Source organism: Pecten maximus, chromosome 12 (genome assembly GCF_902652985.1).
Source record: "Pecten maximus chromosome 12, xPecMax1.1, whole genome shotgun sequence".
NCBI classification, from domain to species: Eukaryota; Metazoa; Mollusca; class Bivalvia; order Pectinida; family Pectinidae; genus Pecten; species Pecten maximus.
In genome coordinates, this window is record NC_047026.1 from 2,172,041 (window position 1) to 2,190,707 (window position 18,667).

Consider the following 18,667-nt stretch of genomic DNA (forward strand, 5'->3'; position numbering starts at 1 on the left):
ATCAGTCTCAACACAGTTGTCATTCCTGGCTCTTTCTGAAAGTTAATCTTGAAGATTATTTAATCTAGATTTGTTTTTGTTTTTGACTTGGACATGTTAAACTTTGGAATGTTTAAACACAGATACTCTAGCATGTCACATTCTAACCCAGAGTATTGTCTTTTTTTTCAAAGCATAAGGATTACATTTATTCGTACGCAAATAAACCATTTGTATACATAGTCAATCAACACGGAAAACACTAAACTGTTATAGAAAGGGGGAAGAGAATCGAAACTCTTTATCTGCATAGTGCCAACCCATGAAGCAATTTCACGGACCACTTTGATCAGATGGACAATTCTGAATATAGTGAACAAGGCACCAGGTATACTACTGCTTCTGTGTAGATACCGTTTATAACCTAAGAAATATATAACATTATATTTCTTGATTCTAGCTGTCCCTGCCATGATATTTCCCAAAACAGGCGAGGATTTTGAACACTTTCTGTTATTATACCTTCTATTTCAGAATCATTTTAATCTTTCCCGGAATTAAATCTAATTGTCTGCGTGTTGTTAACAGCCTCGGAAATATCAAACGTTACACGACCTGGTTCTAGCTGTCCCCATGAAAAAAATGTGCAACTTTTAGAATGTCTCACCTATTATCGGGATGATATAAACTCATTTCTGTGTTGATACTGTTGATAACTTCAGAGATATTCCGGATCTAGATGTTATCCTATCACCCAACAGAGCCGCCCAGAGGAAATGTGCATTTTCAAAGGATTAATTTTTTTTATTTTGTTTTCTATTTCAAAATCTATTCAACATTTCACGGGATAATATATACTCATTTCTGTTTCTCAGAAATAAATGAAATTACATTTTCTGACTCTAGATACCCAACAGGACCGTACATGCAAAAAGTGCATTTTTTGGTAATATCTCTTTTATTAAACATCGTTTTAATCTCTTTCGGAATGTTAATTGTTTAAGTAAAATATGCCTTTTTAGGAAGTCTAAAACTGCATCTAACAATGTTACCATGACTATGTCCATTCGTTGTATTTGAATAACATGCTAAGTTTCAAATCAAGTTGTCCCGACCAGGATCGCCCCAGTTTCTACTATAGAAATAAAAAATCGTCGCTTTAAGTATAGACGAGTTATCTCTCTTTACGGTACCAGTCGGCCTCTGTCAAACCCAGCCCCGATCTCAGTCAACCTAGGTCCGTCAATCTTGGTCTGAGCCCAATCAGCCTCGTTCCCAGTTAGCCCCGATCCCAGTCAACCTCGCTCCATCAATCCTGGTCCCAGTCTGCCTAGCTTTATTGGTCCGTCAGTCAAGGTATTAGCTCGGCTGTCCATGCCATTCAATGAATGTCTCAACATTGGATTATGTTAAAAGTTAATATATAAGTGTATGAGCTCAATAGATGCTATATTGTTTTATCTCTCTATTCCTCAGACTATTGAAATGATATTATATGTCAGTGATTTATATATATATATATACATAAAATAAAAAGTCAAACTCAGATCGCCTGTCTCCCTAGTACATCCGCGGCTCCATCGTGCCGCACGCTCTTCAGGGGATTATGCGGCACGATGTAGCCGCGAAAGTACTAGGGAGACAACATCCGTGCTTGACTTTTTATTTTATTATTATTTACCGTCACATAGACGCTTAAACTTCATTCTATATATATACATGAGTATCATGATCTGTTTCCCACTCAAGAAATACCTCATTATTTACTTTTTAGAAAAATCGTATGATATCGATCAGTGCTGCATACAGGAGAAAAACAAAACATGCTTTTGATATTCATCAAATCTGCTTTAATCATTCATAAATATAAAAATAACAAAAAAGGTACAGGACTATCTAAGTGAAAGAGATGATTGTCTGGTAGCTTAGTAGACGAGTCCTCCCTCTGCAAGAAATAAAGGGCATTATTAGTCTTAGTCAACATGAGCATGAATTTAAAGATCGAGAAAATAAAATAAATCTCGCAAATTAAGCATCTTATTTGTAATTAACTAAGCTACATATCAAAATGGAGTTATTTGCTTATAATTTTTTTTTTATTTTCCTCTAAGCTATCGTGATTTAAGTTAAAAATTTAAGTAACTATACTTACTGCCGCCAAATCCTCCGCTATTTCCAATAATAAATCCGTTGCCTCCTTTTCCGTATCCATATCCCATATTTCCGCCTCCGATGAATCCTCCTTTTCCGCCTCCAATGAAACCTCCCTTTCCTCCTCCGATGAAACCTCCCTTTCCTCCTCCGATGAATCCACCCTTTCCTCCTCCGATGAATCCACCCTTTCCTCCCCAGCCGCCTCCGTTTCCGTAACCTCCGTATCCGCCGCTGGTGATGATAACATTGCTTCCCTTTCCGTAACCACCGAATCCGCCTCCCATGCCTCCCATGCTTCCTTTACCATAACCTCCGTAGCCTCCTACCATGACTCCTCCTTTTCCTCCCCATCCGCCTCCGTTTCCATAACCACCATATCCTCCCATTCCTCCTTTTCCTCCCCAGCCACCTCCGTTTCCATAACCGCCGTAGCCTCCTACAATGACTCCTCCTTTTCCTCCCCATCCGCCTCCTTTACCATAACCTCCGTATCCTCCCATCATGCCTCCTTTTCCTCCCCATCCGCCTCCGTTTCCGTAACCTCCATATCCACCGGAGCTGACGATAACATTTCCTCCCTTTCCGTAACCTCCATATCCACCGCCTCCAATCATCATTCCTCCATAACCACCATTTCCACCATACATGTTACCATATCCTCCGTAGCCTTTGCCGTATCCGCCGCCGCCACCGCCTCCTGACACGATAACGGTGCCGCCCATGTTACCACCATAATAGGTGGCGCAGGCTACGCCAACCATGGCAAAAAGGACTGCGATTGAGGTGTTCATTGCGTCGATTACTTCTGTAACAATAGTATATTTACCATAATGTAGGAGATTGTTATATATCATAGTCATCTCAGCAACTTATAGAATGTTCGATATAAAATTTATATCCATACAACAAATAGCGATTGCGATGAAACAGTTTTATTTTTACAGTTACCAGAACCTTTAATACATATTTCTGTATTATCTTTGTAATGATACAGGTTTCTATCTAATATTTTTCATTTAGAAGGTAACAGAAGTTATAATGCAAGATTCTTATCCATACAACTGAGATTCATATTTATGCATCTAATAGAGAATTCGATTTAAAATTTCCATTGCAACAGCTAATGAAAAAACATCTACTTAAAAACTGATAAAAAAAAATTAACAAAAAAAAAAAAAAAAAAAATCTACATCGCCCGTCTTTATCAAAATGTGATTGTTTGGTATTTACTCATCTATCGAGTTTTGTTCACCAAACTGGTAATACACTAAGTTCTAGAAGGAAGAACAATTATCTATTTGGAAGACCTTTGGAGTCGTCCGTATATTCTATTAATGTTTTAAGTAATGTCCTCCGAAGTGATGTAACTATAGTTGCATATTCACGTAAATAGTACTAACAAGCAATTCAATGTCGCCCACACACCTCTGGTTCAGAGTCTTCTAAGATACAAAGTTATTTTTGATAATGGAAAATCATCCAGTTTAGCAAACTTACTATATTTCGAATGTTTTTACACATTTGAAAATAGTTCTTTTCAACTAACATAATCTAAAAGCTTATTTAGACGTAATTTGTGTGAAATCTACATGGTATATTCTTAATTCGATCACTTTATAACGTTAAGATGTAAAAGACGGTTAATATTTATGAATACTAAATAATTACGCAAATTTACAATTACATACATCTGGAAACTATGCAGTTTTAAGGCAAATGAAAGTATATAGTATGTTTTTAAAGTATAATATCAGAAAATGAACTCAAATACAAAGTGTCAATTCCTGAAGAATTTGAATCAAGCCTTTCTGTCGAAAAGAATCAATGATAAGATATTATCAAATTAATTTGACAAGGAAGAAATCACTTGTATATGTAATATGTATTACAAATAAATACGTAGAGGATATCTATCAGTGTCTTTAGTAATACCAAATATAATTCACGTGTGGGTCTCAAATTTTGATATTTTTCACTCGTTCTGCACACTCGTGAAAACCATCAAAATATTAGCCGCATGATTGAAACATATTTTGTATTTAGATATTCTGTTGATTACATTTTTATAGCAAAATATACCGGATGAGCTTTTAATTTTACCCATTGTCCTATGTAAGAAGTGTTTTGATTGGTCCAATCACAAATGGTGATATTTCTCACTAGTGGAAAAATATCAGAAAAAGTTATATTTTTCTCCATAGAAAAATCTCACTTTTATAGAATGAATAGTTTGCAATATTAGACTAGAAAAAAATGTAATAAAATGTAATAAAATGTAATAAAATGTAATCTATGAACACGTGAAAATGTATTAACACGAGATAACCTAATGTGAACTACCTGTATTATTCACTTACCTGCGGGAGCAACAACTGCAGTCGGAATGATGTGGAAGTGCGCACACCGTCCTTATATACACATCTGTGACGTTTTGATGGTTCTTATATCGATGAAGGTTCGTCCCACTTTTCCCTGGTCATCAGAAACGCTGGATCAAGGTCAGCAAGAAATGACTAACCAGATTAGGCCTCTGTATGGTAATTCAGATATGTGTGGTTATGTGTGCATTGATATTGCGAGCGTGGACATCACACAATCAACAGCCGATGACAAATTTATTACCCTCATGTGAGATGTACAACTTAAAAATATACTTCTGTCAATCAGTACCCCGGAAACGATATCGATGAGCTGTCATATGTCTTCACATTATTCATTTTTGTCCTGACCATTTGTCACACCGTTTTATACTTAGTAGATAAGTAAATGGTAAAAAAACACCATTATTATCCACATGGAATAAACATATGTAAATAGTAACAAATAAGGGTTGTTGATAAAAATCCCATTTATAATAACTTTTTTCGCTGTATTTTTTCGTCTCTATATTTTATAGGGACGCTGATTTTAAGTTGTATAATTTATATATCATCTATATTATGCTGTAGGTGACCTCGATTACTAGAACTACTATTACTAGCGTGAGTATTATAAGTTGAAATAACTTGTAAAATAAATGAAACTTGCATATTACTAGAGCTATATAAATTCTCCTCGATCGACCATAATATGTTTAAAATATAAAACAAAAATATTAAGCTAAAATAATTTATAATCCCCTTAATGACTATGAAATATTTTTGATTTTCTGCGTTGTAGTTAATATCATATGCTCTGAGAAACATCCTTCACATAGAGTTTTGAAAGGTGGCGGTTTAATAAAAATAAAGGAAAGCCAGTGATCGTCATAATACTCTTATATGGAATTAGTTTTTTACTTTTGGAACATGAAGCTAAACATCCAATACTGATTCGTATACATTTGTACCCTGAATTTTCTTTGCCACTACCGCGATTACTTAGATCTGATTCAGACTTACATTCAGATTTTAGATATTTGCATAATTACATTTGTTCGTATATTTCTCTCCTTTATCTTGAAACGTTTCTTGTATTTTTCGTTTTTCACACACAATCACAAAAACCTGAAAAACCGATAAATCGAGGGTTAAGTGTTGTAGATAGACGATTTCGGAAGGTAAGAGGTTCTTTGCTTCTTCGACGACAAATACTACTATATATGTTCATCTATATTTAGGTAATGCTTTTTTCACAAGTGTTGTATCGGGTAGTGTTTACATACAACATAAGGAAAATCTTTAACTTGGTAAATGAATAAATAAAACTCGAATGAAAACAAAAACCTTAACCAAATGGAAAGGTACATATTCGTTTTTTGTTCTTTTTCTGTTTTAAACATACGCTTTTAAAACCCCAATATGCAAAATATACTTTAAGGTAACATATTTCCATTCTGAAAAAAATGTGATTATAATTATATACCATAGTATCCCATTTTTGCTTGCAGGAGGGGGGAAGGTGGGAACTCAAACGGAAATGCAAAATTATCAGGATGTGTCAAGTAGTTGCCGAAAATACCATGTGGTTAAAAAAGGAAAACCTGTACAAATCTATTTTAGTGGTAAACTCAAAAAAGAAAAGGGAAATTTTCGAGATGTTGCATGTAGTTCTCTGGGGGATTTTCTCACTTGGTTAGCGTTATCGACGGACCCTAGTTGTTTTTATAATGTGTAAACACGTTTAGGGTTGTTAGGTGTTATAGGAGGTCGCGATGGGCGCTAGATACCCCAAGTACATAGTACATTTCCAATTTAAGTTACAGACCTACTGAAATTCAATAAAAGAATTTTACAACAGAAGTTAATTTACGTTTGGTGAGACTTCAGGTTCTGTTTTTTACTATACCCAATCCATACCATTGGCGTGGATGTTAATTCTTCAGAAGAATTGTAATATATCATACCAGTCATTTTTTAGTTACTTTCTGGGGAAAATAAGTGGATGACAGCTTTAATTTTGGATCATTAAAGAAAATCATCTCCTAATACATTTTAGTTTAAATTCTCCACGAAAACCGTTTTTTTTTTAAACAAATAACCTCAGCCACGGTCATGAAAGTGTTGAAATGTGACAATAATATCATGAGATAAAAATATTTATTCTTTTTATTTTTGGATAACACATGTCATCAGCCCAGCATTAGGGACGTGAAATTGATTGATATTCATTGTACAACGCCTTATCACGTATAAAACAAATACACATCAATGTCACCTAGTGTTAAATTGCATATTTATAGTTACCTGTTAAGATATGTATTAAACTGGCAAGAATATTGTTATGGAAGTCATGACAACAGGTTATACGAGATGTTGGTCAGTGCCTTACCTAGTTTAGACTCATTGTCATTGAATGACGTATAAGTCATATATAAAAACAAAAAAAGTCTCGATCAGTGCTCTACATACAGAACTGACGGGTTCAGCGCCCTACTTATATATAACAGAAGGTTCAGTACCCTTAAACTAGATCAGGGCCGGACCAGATCCTTTTTTGTAAGTAACAAGGTTTTTAGCATATATCGATTATGCCAGATAACATCATCACTATAAAGGTTTTCAGCTTATATCAATTACGCCAGATGACACTATAAAGGTTGAAAAATCACATCAAGATATTTAGTATAATAGTTTGAGTTATAATGCAAATAGTAATGCATTAAACAAAATTCCCATTTGATTGCTTGTTATGGCGATATTCGATATAACAAACTTTTTGTTCCGTATTTTTTGCTTTATCTGTACGGTTTGATGATTTTTTCCCACAAGCGAAAAGTGATAAATTATTATTTCTACTTTCTCTGCATTCTCATACTATAATCTTACCAAACAAAATAGAAAGTTATCATATAATTCTCACATAAAACCTTTTGTCGTGATATGAAGAACAATGACGGCGCATTGTCTAGCGTCACTCTATTAAGTGTGTTTTAATGTCACGAAAATAAGTGTTACCGGCTTAAAAAACTGATTGATCAATGAACCAATTTATGTAGTTCTGTTGTATAAAAGTAATAAACCTAACGCGTGTTATTATTTTTCTCTACAATCCCGTGAGAATTATAGGGCAATAACTTGCAAAAGAAAGCTATTTACGACTTGTAAATGAGATTGTTTTAGTATGAATAGTTGCGTCTTTTCCGCGTCATACATTTTCATTAAACTTTTTATGTACAATAGATTTCCCATCTATCTAAAAAAAATACTTACATTGAGATCAAACAACAATCCTCATCAGTGTATATTCATGATTGGTTATTTTGGTTCTAACAGCAACTTCCCTTATCATTTTCTGATTCCAAAATGAGTTTACCTATTGCACTAATATTTTTTGTTAAAGATGCTATGCCGACAACAGCGTAATACTGTTTTTCATTATAAAGGAATAAGATTTCAAGCACTGTATATTATAATTATATATAATTTACACAAAGAATTGAAAAATATTGTGCATGAAAACAAATATCAAAGTTATATACCGAGCACGATGTAATTCCATTTATTCAAATTTCAAAGTTAAAAAAAAGAAAACAGAAGCTCTATATTTTGTAAAATGTACAACAGCCTTTTCATGTTTTTAATCGATCATAGTTACTTTTATTGGAGATCAGGCCTCTTAAATGAACTACATACAGACGTTTAACACATACACACACTTATCTCCTGTTTTATTAAAGAGCTCTAAAACAATAGAAAAATGGAATGCAAAAATATCTTAGATATTTCAATTGTTGATTTCCCCGTCGACCTCGTATGTCTGATACCTTTTGGGTTCATTACATGTATATAGACATACGAGGTCGACGGGGAAATCAACAATTGAAATATCTAAGATATTTTTGCATTCCATTTTTCACAATTATGACGACCCATCAACAAAATATTTCATTTTCATGATTATTTTCTACGCCCGAATTATAAAAGATGTTTAAAATCTGACAAAATCATTATGCTAATTTCAGCTAACTAACCATTTGTGTTTGTCTGTCTTTGGTTAAACATTTACAATATAATTGGCTTGTGCATTGTTAAATTTTCCTTAAAATGACGTTCGTCGTTATACTTATTTTATTTTAGTAATCCTATGTTTGGATAGAAGTTTATTTATCAATATCATCTATAATGTATAAGAAAAGTAAGACAGATATATAGGTAACGAGGTCAAATAGTTTGCTTTAATCATTTCCTTGTAAAGTGAATATCATTCATACGATTGCTCTTTTTCTGGCTTCGAAGCACATACATTAGTATTAGTATTAGTACTAGTACAGGGTTTCTCTTAGTCAACAGACAGAGAAAAGATTTAAAATATAAATGCATGGCTGGTGTATTGTTAAAGTTTCTTTAAAATTGCGTTCTCTGTAATTCTCATTTTATCCTTTGTATGGATAGAACTTAATCAATATTATCTTTGAAATTAATATACTGTAGGACTCTGAAATGTACCACACGACAGATATATAGGTAAAAGGTCAAATAGTTTGTTTAAATCATTTCCTTGTATATCAGTTATACGTTTACGCATTTATTATTACCTCTAAATGCGCCTCAAGTGTGAGGCGAGTCGCTGTGGCTTCGAATCATATAAATGCCTGCTCTGTAACTAGTACAAGGTTTCTCTTAGTCATTGTTTCTTAAAGCATATGTTCTCGCACATAAACGAGCGGCCTTATTACGGTTTTACTGCTGCCATCAATCACATCTGACTGATGGACACTGCCGACTGACCATTCGGTATCAAACTTAGTTTTACTATCGCCTTGTTAAATAGAAAGGTTAATCTTCAATATAAATGGGTAGAAAGTGTCATCTTACAAAATTTACATTAATTAGATTATTTGTTTTTGTGTTTATCCATTAATCAGCAGACAGAGAAAAGATATGAAGCTAAAGTACTATTTCATATTAAATTTTCGTGGGGCGCCAATTTCATGGTTTTCTCTCTTTAGTTGGCACTTGACTTGTTCGATTGATAATGTATACTTAAAACTAATATAAAAAATCCTTGTTAAGTTTCAACATTAATACGTACATTAATACATAAATAGAAATTTGTGTTCCTGATTGAGATTACTCAAAATATTAACGAAAATGTAAACCTCACGAAAATTTATCAGGATGTAGAAAGTTAAAGAGTATAACGGTAGATAGGAACTATCGGTTGTACTCAACTTTTTCTTTTTCCAATTTTTTTCATGACTGCTTAATGGTCTTAAATCTATTTAATGTAGCTCTGTTGCGACATATGTAAATTGACTTCTGCGCTACCTGAAATTTGCAACAAATAATATTTCGATTGATTTTGAGGTATTCTGCGTTGATTCCTGAACAACCATCATCTTATTTCAAATATATAATGATAAGATATTAACATTATTTAAGTTTCAGTTAAGGTATATTGTTATTTACGAAGCTTTCAATATCATTCATCTTCATAAAATACACGTCCATAGTAGACTATCAATTGATGGCTTTTGTCTCCCATAGATCAAACGTTCTATTGATATATAAACCACTGCTTAACGAGTTCTGAAGTAAATAATTATGTCTGCTGCAATAATATACATTGTATATGAGCATCCATAAATAGAAACAAATTTTGAGATTAATACTTTATGGATAAAATCAGATGGTAATGATATAGCAGATATTAATTAATTAGTGACCTCAAAAAGGCAACACACTCACGTTGTCCTTGAAATAAATACAAGCAAAACAATATATTATTGGATTCAATGAACCACTAGTCACGTCCATATGCTATACAGTACATGTATTTCTCTTATTTAATATTTTCCCAATGCCCAAGGTTACGATGGCAATCCAAATGTTCGTGTTATAATCAATGAATTGAAAATATATATAATCTCTTTAATAAGAAAATGCTGACACAAATGATATATATATTTTTTTTACAAAAACATTACCTTTTTGAATTTATATCATTACACAGTGTGTAATGCAAACTACGTATGAAACAGTTTTATCTCGAATAATACGTGAATGTACCGCATCGTTTGTATCCTCGTGTTGAAGATTTTAACAGATAATTAGTTGTTTCAGAACATTTATTTGTCAGGTGAAATTGTATATCAATCGTTTTACGACAAGCACTTTTTTTTGTAAAAAAAAACAACACTTTTTGGTGTAATTTACATTCGCGTTCTCCTCTGAATTCGTGCATAATTATCTATCAGTTTTAGGTCAGAGCTTCGTTTCTGGGATATCATCGATGCATAATTACTTAATTTTCTATTTACATGCGACTGAAAGTGATCGTCAATATTTCGTCAATTACGATAATGGCAGGGAATATAAATTACTGTAAGTTTTATTCAACCTGAGAGTCTTTCCCCAGAAAACTAGGCATCATTTTTCACATTTTTATACGTAGTTACTATGACTTTGTTACGGCCTTGCAGTAATTAAGGTGTCAATTTGAAGACGAGTAATACTAATAAACTAAGGCACCACCACAGGAACAGAAAACTAAGTGAACAGAAGTAGTTAAACACAGAGCGATACGAATTTCAAAGGAAGGATATTCGGATTTAGCATAGGTATTATATGCATGTGTATGTTCAACATTTAAAGGAGTGATGAATGTTTTTTTTTAAACAGCGTTATGAAATAATATATTCGTTGATATATAATCCATATATGTTTACTGCTTCACACAAGTAAATCGTGAAAATTTGTTTTTGATCGGAGTAATACTAGCACAAAAATAAACAGATCGTGTTTATAGAGAAAGCGACCTATTACCATGACCGAAAGAACTGCAAAAAGTATTCCCGGAAGCCAGGTCGATCAGTCAAAGGGCGGACGGATAGACTTCCCTCATCAATTTCCGTGATGTTTTATCTACCGGATTTCAATATATTTCATCTCTATCATCTCTAAGGTATCCTAGAAAAAAATACAAAACTGTTGCATGATGTCCCTATCATCAACGATGTATCCTGGAAAAATACAAAACTGTTGTATGATGTCCCTATCATCAACGATGTATCCTAGAAAAAGACAAAACTGTTGTATGATGTCCCTATCATCAACGATGTATCCTGGAAAAATACAAAACTGTTGCATGATGTCCCTATCATCAACGATGTATCCTGGAAAAATACAAAACTGTTGCATGATGTCCCTATCATCAACGATGTATCCTGAAAAAATACAAAACTGTTGTATGATGTCCCTATCGTCAACGATGTATCCTGGAAAAATACAAAACTGTTGTATGATGTCCCTATCGTCAACGATGTATCCTGGAAAAATACAAAATTGTTGTATGATGTCCCTATCGTCAACGATGTATCCTGGAAAAATACAAAACTGTTGCATGATGTCCCTATCATCACCGTTGTATCCTAGGAAAATACAAAATAGCTGTATGATGCAGTTTATTTTCGGCATTACTATATTTCTGATTAAACATATGTAATGAAATGTGCTGTCCACTCTTTCGCATATTCAAACCTTTAATAGTTATTTAGACGTATATACATACATACATAGACACTGTATTTATACGAATTGTATTCCATCATACAGAAGTTTATTCAGTATCCAGTACATTTTTCTATGACATTTTTTTTTTCAAATGTTACTTTGGGGCCACGGTGACTGAGTTTTTAAAGTGTCTTGATCACAAGCCCTCCGCCTCTGGGATACGAGTTCGAAACCCATGTACGGCAGTTGCCTGGTACTGACCGTAGACCGGTGGTTTTTCTCCGGGCACTCCGGCTTTCCTCAACCTACAAAAGTTACCAAATATAGCACGTCTTTAAATGACCCTAGCTGTTCATAAGACGTTTAACAACATAAACCAAATAGACCAAAGCCCTTGAGCGTTTTTATCGGCTGTGCCAGCCCCCCCCCCCCCCCCCCCCACCCCAACAAAAACCCTTCCAAGACTCGTTTAATAAAATTTATGAAATAAAAAATTATCTTAGATCCTATATGTAGAGTAATATAAACAAAAACATAATAAAAAAAAATAAAAAAAATATATGATTAAACTCAAAAGACAGTCTTGTAGTTCCCCGAGGAGAACACCCTACACCACTATTGTTATCCTGACGGGTAGTTATTGCATTAATTAAAAGCATAGAATACTATTTTTAATAATTATCTTACCAACTACCTAAATATCTTAACCATAAATGACTTATCTTGAGTTGCTTCCTCTATACTTTCTCTGATAATGTTGAACTTTCAATTTTGCGATTATTTCATATAGTAACTAACAACACCTCGTACCGTCGTAGCTAATTAGTATTAGTTAATTTAATTATCTTTGCTGTACTTGAACACGTATAGAGTACAATTTTACTAACTCTTTATTATTTGGTTGTTAGATGGCATTTTTATATAAATAGATATTTAAGTTATTTTCTTGAAATATAGATGTTAAGAAAAAGGTGAAGCGGTACACAGTAAATTTTCTCACTGTCAAAATTTCCTTACGTATAAGAATTAATAGAGATATGTGTAGAGGTTTACATTTTGCAGTATATCGGCAAATACTATTCTTCCATTTTCTGATTCCTTCTCCGTCTATTCCCCCTCTTCTTTCGTCTTTTCAAATATCCTATTCTAAATAATAGATATGTTGCTGCTAGTTCAATTTACGTTTTTGTTGAATCGTTTTCCTTCATCAATTGTAGTTACTGCTAATGAAATATATTGATATAAAGTTAACGACTTGTCTCTAGACAGTTTACATAGTTTGTAATATCAAATCATTGTATAGATACTATTTATACTATTCTACCACTTGACTCTCTTGTTATTAAAAAACAAATATGTACATCAAAAATAATAAATAACAATGAATAAATTATACATTAAACAGCAGAGAAGTTATGTAATGGTTATCATAATCAAAGTTATTATAGAATGCATACATTGCATTCATGTACTTAATAATTAATTTTTCGTTGTTTTCATGGTAAATACTCAAATGTGATTGGTCGAAAAATTCTTTTCATTCTTCTATGAAAGAAATTCCGAGAATGGCGCGAAAAATGTGACGTCACAATACGACAATTGACGTTGCGTATTGATTTGAGAAAAATAATCCCATTTAAAGCCAGTAAAATTGTACATAAAACATGTTTTAAATTAGAAAATCAGTTTCAAAAATTAATTATAAGCGTTGATGTCAATTATTTTTGTTTGCAAATTTTGTTTGCAAACTGTATGAATCCGCCTAGCGGATTCTTACAGAAGTTTGCAAACAAAATTTGTTTCATACCCCGATGAAACTAAAAATATGACATCAATGCTTAAGTATAGTACTAATATAGCCAAGAATTGGGAAAAAATAGCTATATCGAGTATATGCTATTTTAGCATAATACGATATTACTATATTTATATATATATATAAAACACAAAAAAAACATGCTTCTGTGAATGAAACCATGCAGTAGGTTTATGATTTGATTTCCTCCATTTTGCGGAATAACTTAAATCTGGATAAGAAAGTTTAATGAAGAAAATTGTGGCCCATTACATTATTTGAACAAAACTATAACTTCATCAAAGTTCCTTTCTTAAGGAAATGTATTAACTTAAATTTAAGTTAAGGAACTTCGATAGAACCCGGATCATGATTTGTTAAAAAGCATGAAGATTAGAATGACGGTAAAGGCCAATGTTAACGACAACAAAACACTTTATGCGTAAAAATCTATGATAACTTTAACTCATTTTCTTACTTAACACTTTTATGATTATAACTTTTCTTGCAAACTAATACTTTCTCCTCGTTAATATATGCCATTCATAACGTATACCTTGATAAAAATAGGCTATACAGTTAAACGGAGAATACAACAATTGACTAAAGACCCGGATGTACACTTGCCATAAAGTGGTTCGTTCGATGATGCAGAAAAAAAACCTGAGTGTACTATAGGGCACGGGTGATTTAAATAACGACATTAAAATACAGATTTGGCGTTTCTGTCACCTTGACAGCGTACTCAAATGTACTATACATCAAGAGATCAACATTGAGGTGTCGGTCATGTGACAACTGATAGCTGCCCGAGCTGCAGTACCGTCATTCATACTGTCATTGTGATGGCTCTCTCGTCGGACCTTGGCTGTAATGGTCAGTATTTAGTATTGGTCAAGGTAAGTTTAGTGTTACGGCCTAACCACATAATAAACATATTGTGTTGCGATCAATCAAACTGGAGGCATAATGTCAGTAAGTGTCTTTTCAGGGCCGTGATAATAAACACAACTGGCGTGAGGTCAGTTGTATATGATACACATATTTTGTTTTGACCTGACAACTTAGTGCAGATATATATCCCCATATTTTAATATTAACTATTAAGGGAACATTGTCTTCAAATTCCATCCAAAATAGCACATTTAAATATCAATTTACTATTCAATGCAGTGATTTATTTGCCGAAAAACTAGCATAAAACGTAATCATACAGCTGTTTTGTTTTTCTAGGACAGGTCAGTAAATTTAGTAGGGACGTCCTATAGCTGTTTTGTCCTCAATTAAGCCTTCATTGAATCTATGGAAAAATAGCCAATCATCAAGAAATATACTATGATTTAGTTTTATTAATCAATCATTGATTGTAGTTTTGATTTTTATCATAATGATGTAATATAGTCAAACCTCCTTATCTAGAGGTCAGGTTGGTCCTTAAAATTTTTTTAAAAAAATCGAGATATCCCGAGTATTCTAGGCAACTGAATATATCTACAAATTGATGAAAAACGTATAATTAAAAACATAAGTCAACGATGCAATTGTTTCATGCATCTGGTAAATGATTGAAAAATACTATTGAAAATTGAAGAAAACCGTAGTCTAAAAGCAGCTGGAAGAAGGAGAAATATTTTTATTGAATTAACAAACTTTGCACTATCACTCTCCACTGTAGTTTAATTCCAGTTGACTCGATCGTAGACATCCGTGTGAGTATCTTCTTTTATTTAAAAAAAAATGTTTAAAGGAAAAATTAAATATTTGAAGGGATAAATGTTACTCAAGTCACCGTGTATGAAGTCTTTAAATCTTTTGGCTATTTCCTCTTTACCAAAGTTAATATTTTTCATACAAACATAATAATATCATTGTCTGTCAGTAACTGTATTATTATATATTAGTCTATAGTTGTAATATTGGTCTGAAGACTAACTGCAGTTAGGGCATATTTGGACGTCCGAAACAAAAAGGAGCACACAGAGAAAAAGAAATCAAATTATCTTTTTTTCTTAATTAATGAATGCATAGATGAACATAATCACCTCAAATTTTGCCTATATGTTGTTGTTTTTCCTGAAAAGTGCAGAAATGTATGTCAAGTGACATCACTGGTATTTGATATTGATGTTTTTGTTTATTTATCGTATATGACGACAGTATATCAATGTATGTCTTAGGTGTATTGACGTACAAAGTTGTTGTAGATTAATTTATGTCGTAGGTACATATATGTTTATATTTCCTATATGGCAATGGAAGTCGTTCAGTAATGATATATATGGGTGCCCTAAAGTGTCGGTTGGTATTCCTCAGGCGCATACATAATTCTAGGCCTGGAATGTGCGCATTGTGATATATTCGAGTAAGGAAAACATGGACTAAGTAGTAATAGAAACAAACTGTATACGATATCAATTAAATAAATAATTATTTAAAAATATTTTTGCAAATATTCATCTCAAAAGCTGATGAATTATCTTGAGGGAGCACTTGTGCTTAATAAGTTCGAATTAATAATTACCGCAATATTTTATATACAAAATGTGAACATATTTTTTACAAGCTAATTAAAAAGTGATCCAGATCAATGAGGAAAGGTAACATCTTTAAGACCATCTTATTTGATGCTTGTTGTAGACAGGATATACGATTTTAGTACCAGAACTTTTATATCCCAATTATTCCTATTTTCGAGATTGAAAAAGGACACTATCAATAGGTTAGAAAAGATAATAGCGAGCTACAGTCATGCGATGTACTGTATAAGAAATTGGTTGAGTGAATTTAGTACTAGACATATAGTATATGACGAAATTTACATATTCAGCTGTTTCTTCTTTTTAGGACTCATCGATGATGCTCAAGGCCAAACATTTGTAAATCAAGAAAGGAAAAATAAGTGATGCCTAAACAAACAAAGATACATAGGACACAATGTTGGTGTAAATGTGTTGATGAAAATGTTTTTATCTAGATCATTGCAAGATATTATACAACAAAAGGGACTTGAAAATGAACCATGGATCTTACCAACACACGGGTTATAATCAGGGATGATGAGCAAAGCATTATGTCTTTTGGAACTTCAGGGGAAAAAAAAGATGTATACGATATCTGATTTTGTCATTTTGTAGAAATATCTTTCCGTCAAACTAAAGAACGCAAAAAGCCTACAAAATGTCTTATTAGGTTCCCTTATATACGAGAACTGTAAGTCAGATTTGCTCTTTTTCGAAAATTTCCAACTTTTAACAAAACTTAGTCGACTAATCTTAAATTAACACACTTTGTATATAACACGTTACTCCGAAGTGTTCTAGATATATTTCAGCTGTATTGAAGCAGCTACGTCCTTTGATTGACTGATATACCAAGCCATGCTCTTACTAATTGTGGGTGACATTTTTGCATATTAATTGACGTATGCTGTACAGGAACCCTCTTAATTAACAATTAATGGTTTCGTCCACACATATCATAAAATGTATTTGGTCTCAGATAATGGAACCACTTTCTACATTCCTGAAATAGGTGGGAATCTATTTTTTTAAGAAGACTACTACACAAAATAACGACAGCCATCTAAGACATGCATTGTCTTGACCTATTTATCGGTACAGGTGTCAGTACGCCTTTAGTATCATCACCTTTCTGTTATTGTCTTGACTGAGATCAATAATAATAACGGATGTATTCAGATAACTGGTGGACATACCAAGTAACAGTATAATCGCCAATAATAATGCGGAATTCATTCAGAGACCATGTTTTGTGCGTCATACTAAAACAATATTCTAGTCAGAAATCAGGCTGGTTTTATCTATTTATTATTCATTATTTATTTATTTATTTATTTATTTATTTATATATCTATTTTCCCCGCGAAACGGGTTTAGGGGGGTTGGTGAATCGAATTGGACTCCGTTCTTCCTTGTTTCCTTGCGGCAATCTTTCCTGCGTCCGTCCGGCTGTCGTTTCCGTTGCATACTCTAACTTCACAAAACCTAGTACACGCATTGCTCTTGTGGTGCCTTTTTTGGTATGGAGTGCGTTGTATTTTTCATAATTTACCGGTAACCATGGAACCAAATTGTTAAAAACCTAAACATTACAGTTTCCGAAGCGTAACCCCTTAACCGTTTAAGAAAACTTCACGAAACCTGGTATTGCTGAGTGATGGTATGGATTGCTTTGCATTTTTCATATTTTTTTTTATAACCACGGAAACAAAGGGTTAAATCCTAAATATCACATTTTATGCAAACAACCAAATTCATACATATTTTTGTAGTTCCTATTTCTTTAGGGAGACATTGGTGATACCGATAACTACGTCTTGTTGACAAATTAATTGATCAATTAATTAATCAAAATTAATTAATTAATCAAAATTAATTAATATATTAAAATTAATTAATTATTTGTGTAAGTGTCATACTAAATGTTCACATCGGAATCTAACAATTTTTTTATTTGACTATATTTTTATATATCATTGTTTTTATTTATTTATCAAGTTTTCCTTCTTTGCATCATTAATCGTTTAAACTACTCTCCTATGATTACATTGAACTTCATTATGATATGTCTTGAAGACACCCAATCGAAAATAAACACATATACATTTTGTTCTGTTTATTTCTGCAACAAATTACATATTTTCTATTAAAAACAAATAGATCATCAACATTACTCATCTAATAAAAACACAAACTTTTCTTTCACATAACTATTGGCCGAGATTCTATAAGGCGTTGTGCAGTTCTTCTATATAAAGACTGAAATACGATTTAATAAGATTGCCGATCGGCAAATTGCGAACGAAAGCGATACAGTATCTGCCATTATCGTGTCAACTATTGTGGGT

At 32.8% G+C, this 18,667-nt stretch overlaps 1 protein-coding gene across 1 annotated transcript; it reads right to left on the bottom strand.

Moving 5' to 3' along the window:
- Positions 1-1,806: 1,806 nt before the first annotated feature.
- On the bottom strand, positions 1,807-4,618 carry LOC117339646 (glycine-rich cell wall structural protein 2-like). The gene is made up of 3 exons (XM_033901355.1): positions 4,491-4,618; positions 2,132-2,938; positions 1,807-1,924 (listed from the first exon to the last, which is right to left on the bottom strand). Exons 2-3 carry the CDS (start codon positions 2,922-2,924, stop codon positions 1,905-1,907), a joined length of 813 nt encoding a protein of 270 aa, XP_033757246.1. The 5' UTR covers positions 2,925-2,938; positions 4,491-4,618; the 3' UTR covers positions 1,807-1,904.
- Between the last annotated feature and the right edge of the window lie 14,049 nt (positions 4,619-18,667).

Excerpts from the sequence above, each read along its gene's own strand:
- LOC117339646 (XM_033901355.1), bottom strand. The coding sequence starts at position 2,924 with ATGAACACCTCAATCGCAGTCCTTTTTGCCATGGTTGGCGTAGCCTGC. Across the intron at positions 1,925-2,131 it reads TAGCGGAGGATTTGGCGGCA|AGGGAGGACTCGTCTACTAA; the intron begins GTAAGTATAGTT and ends TATTTCTTGCAG.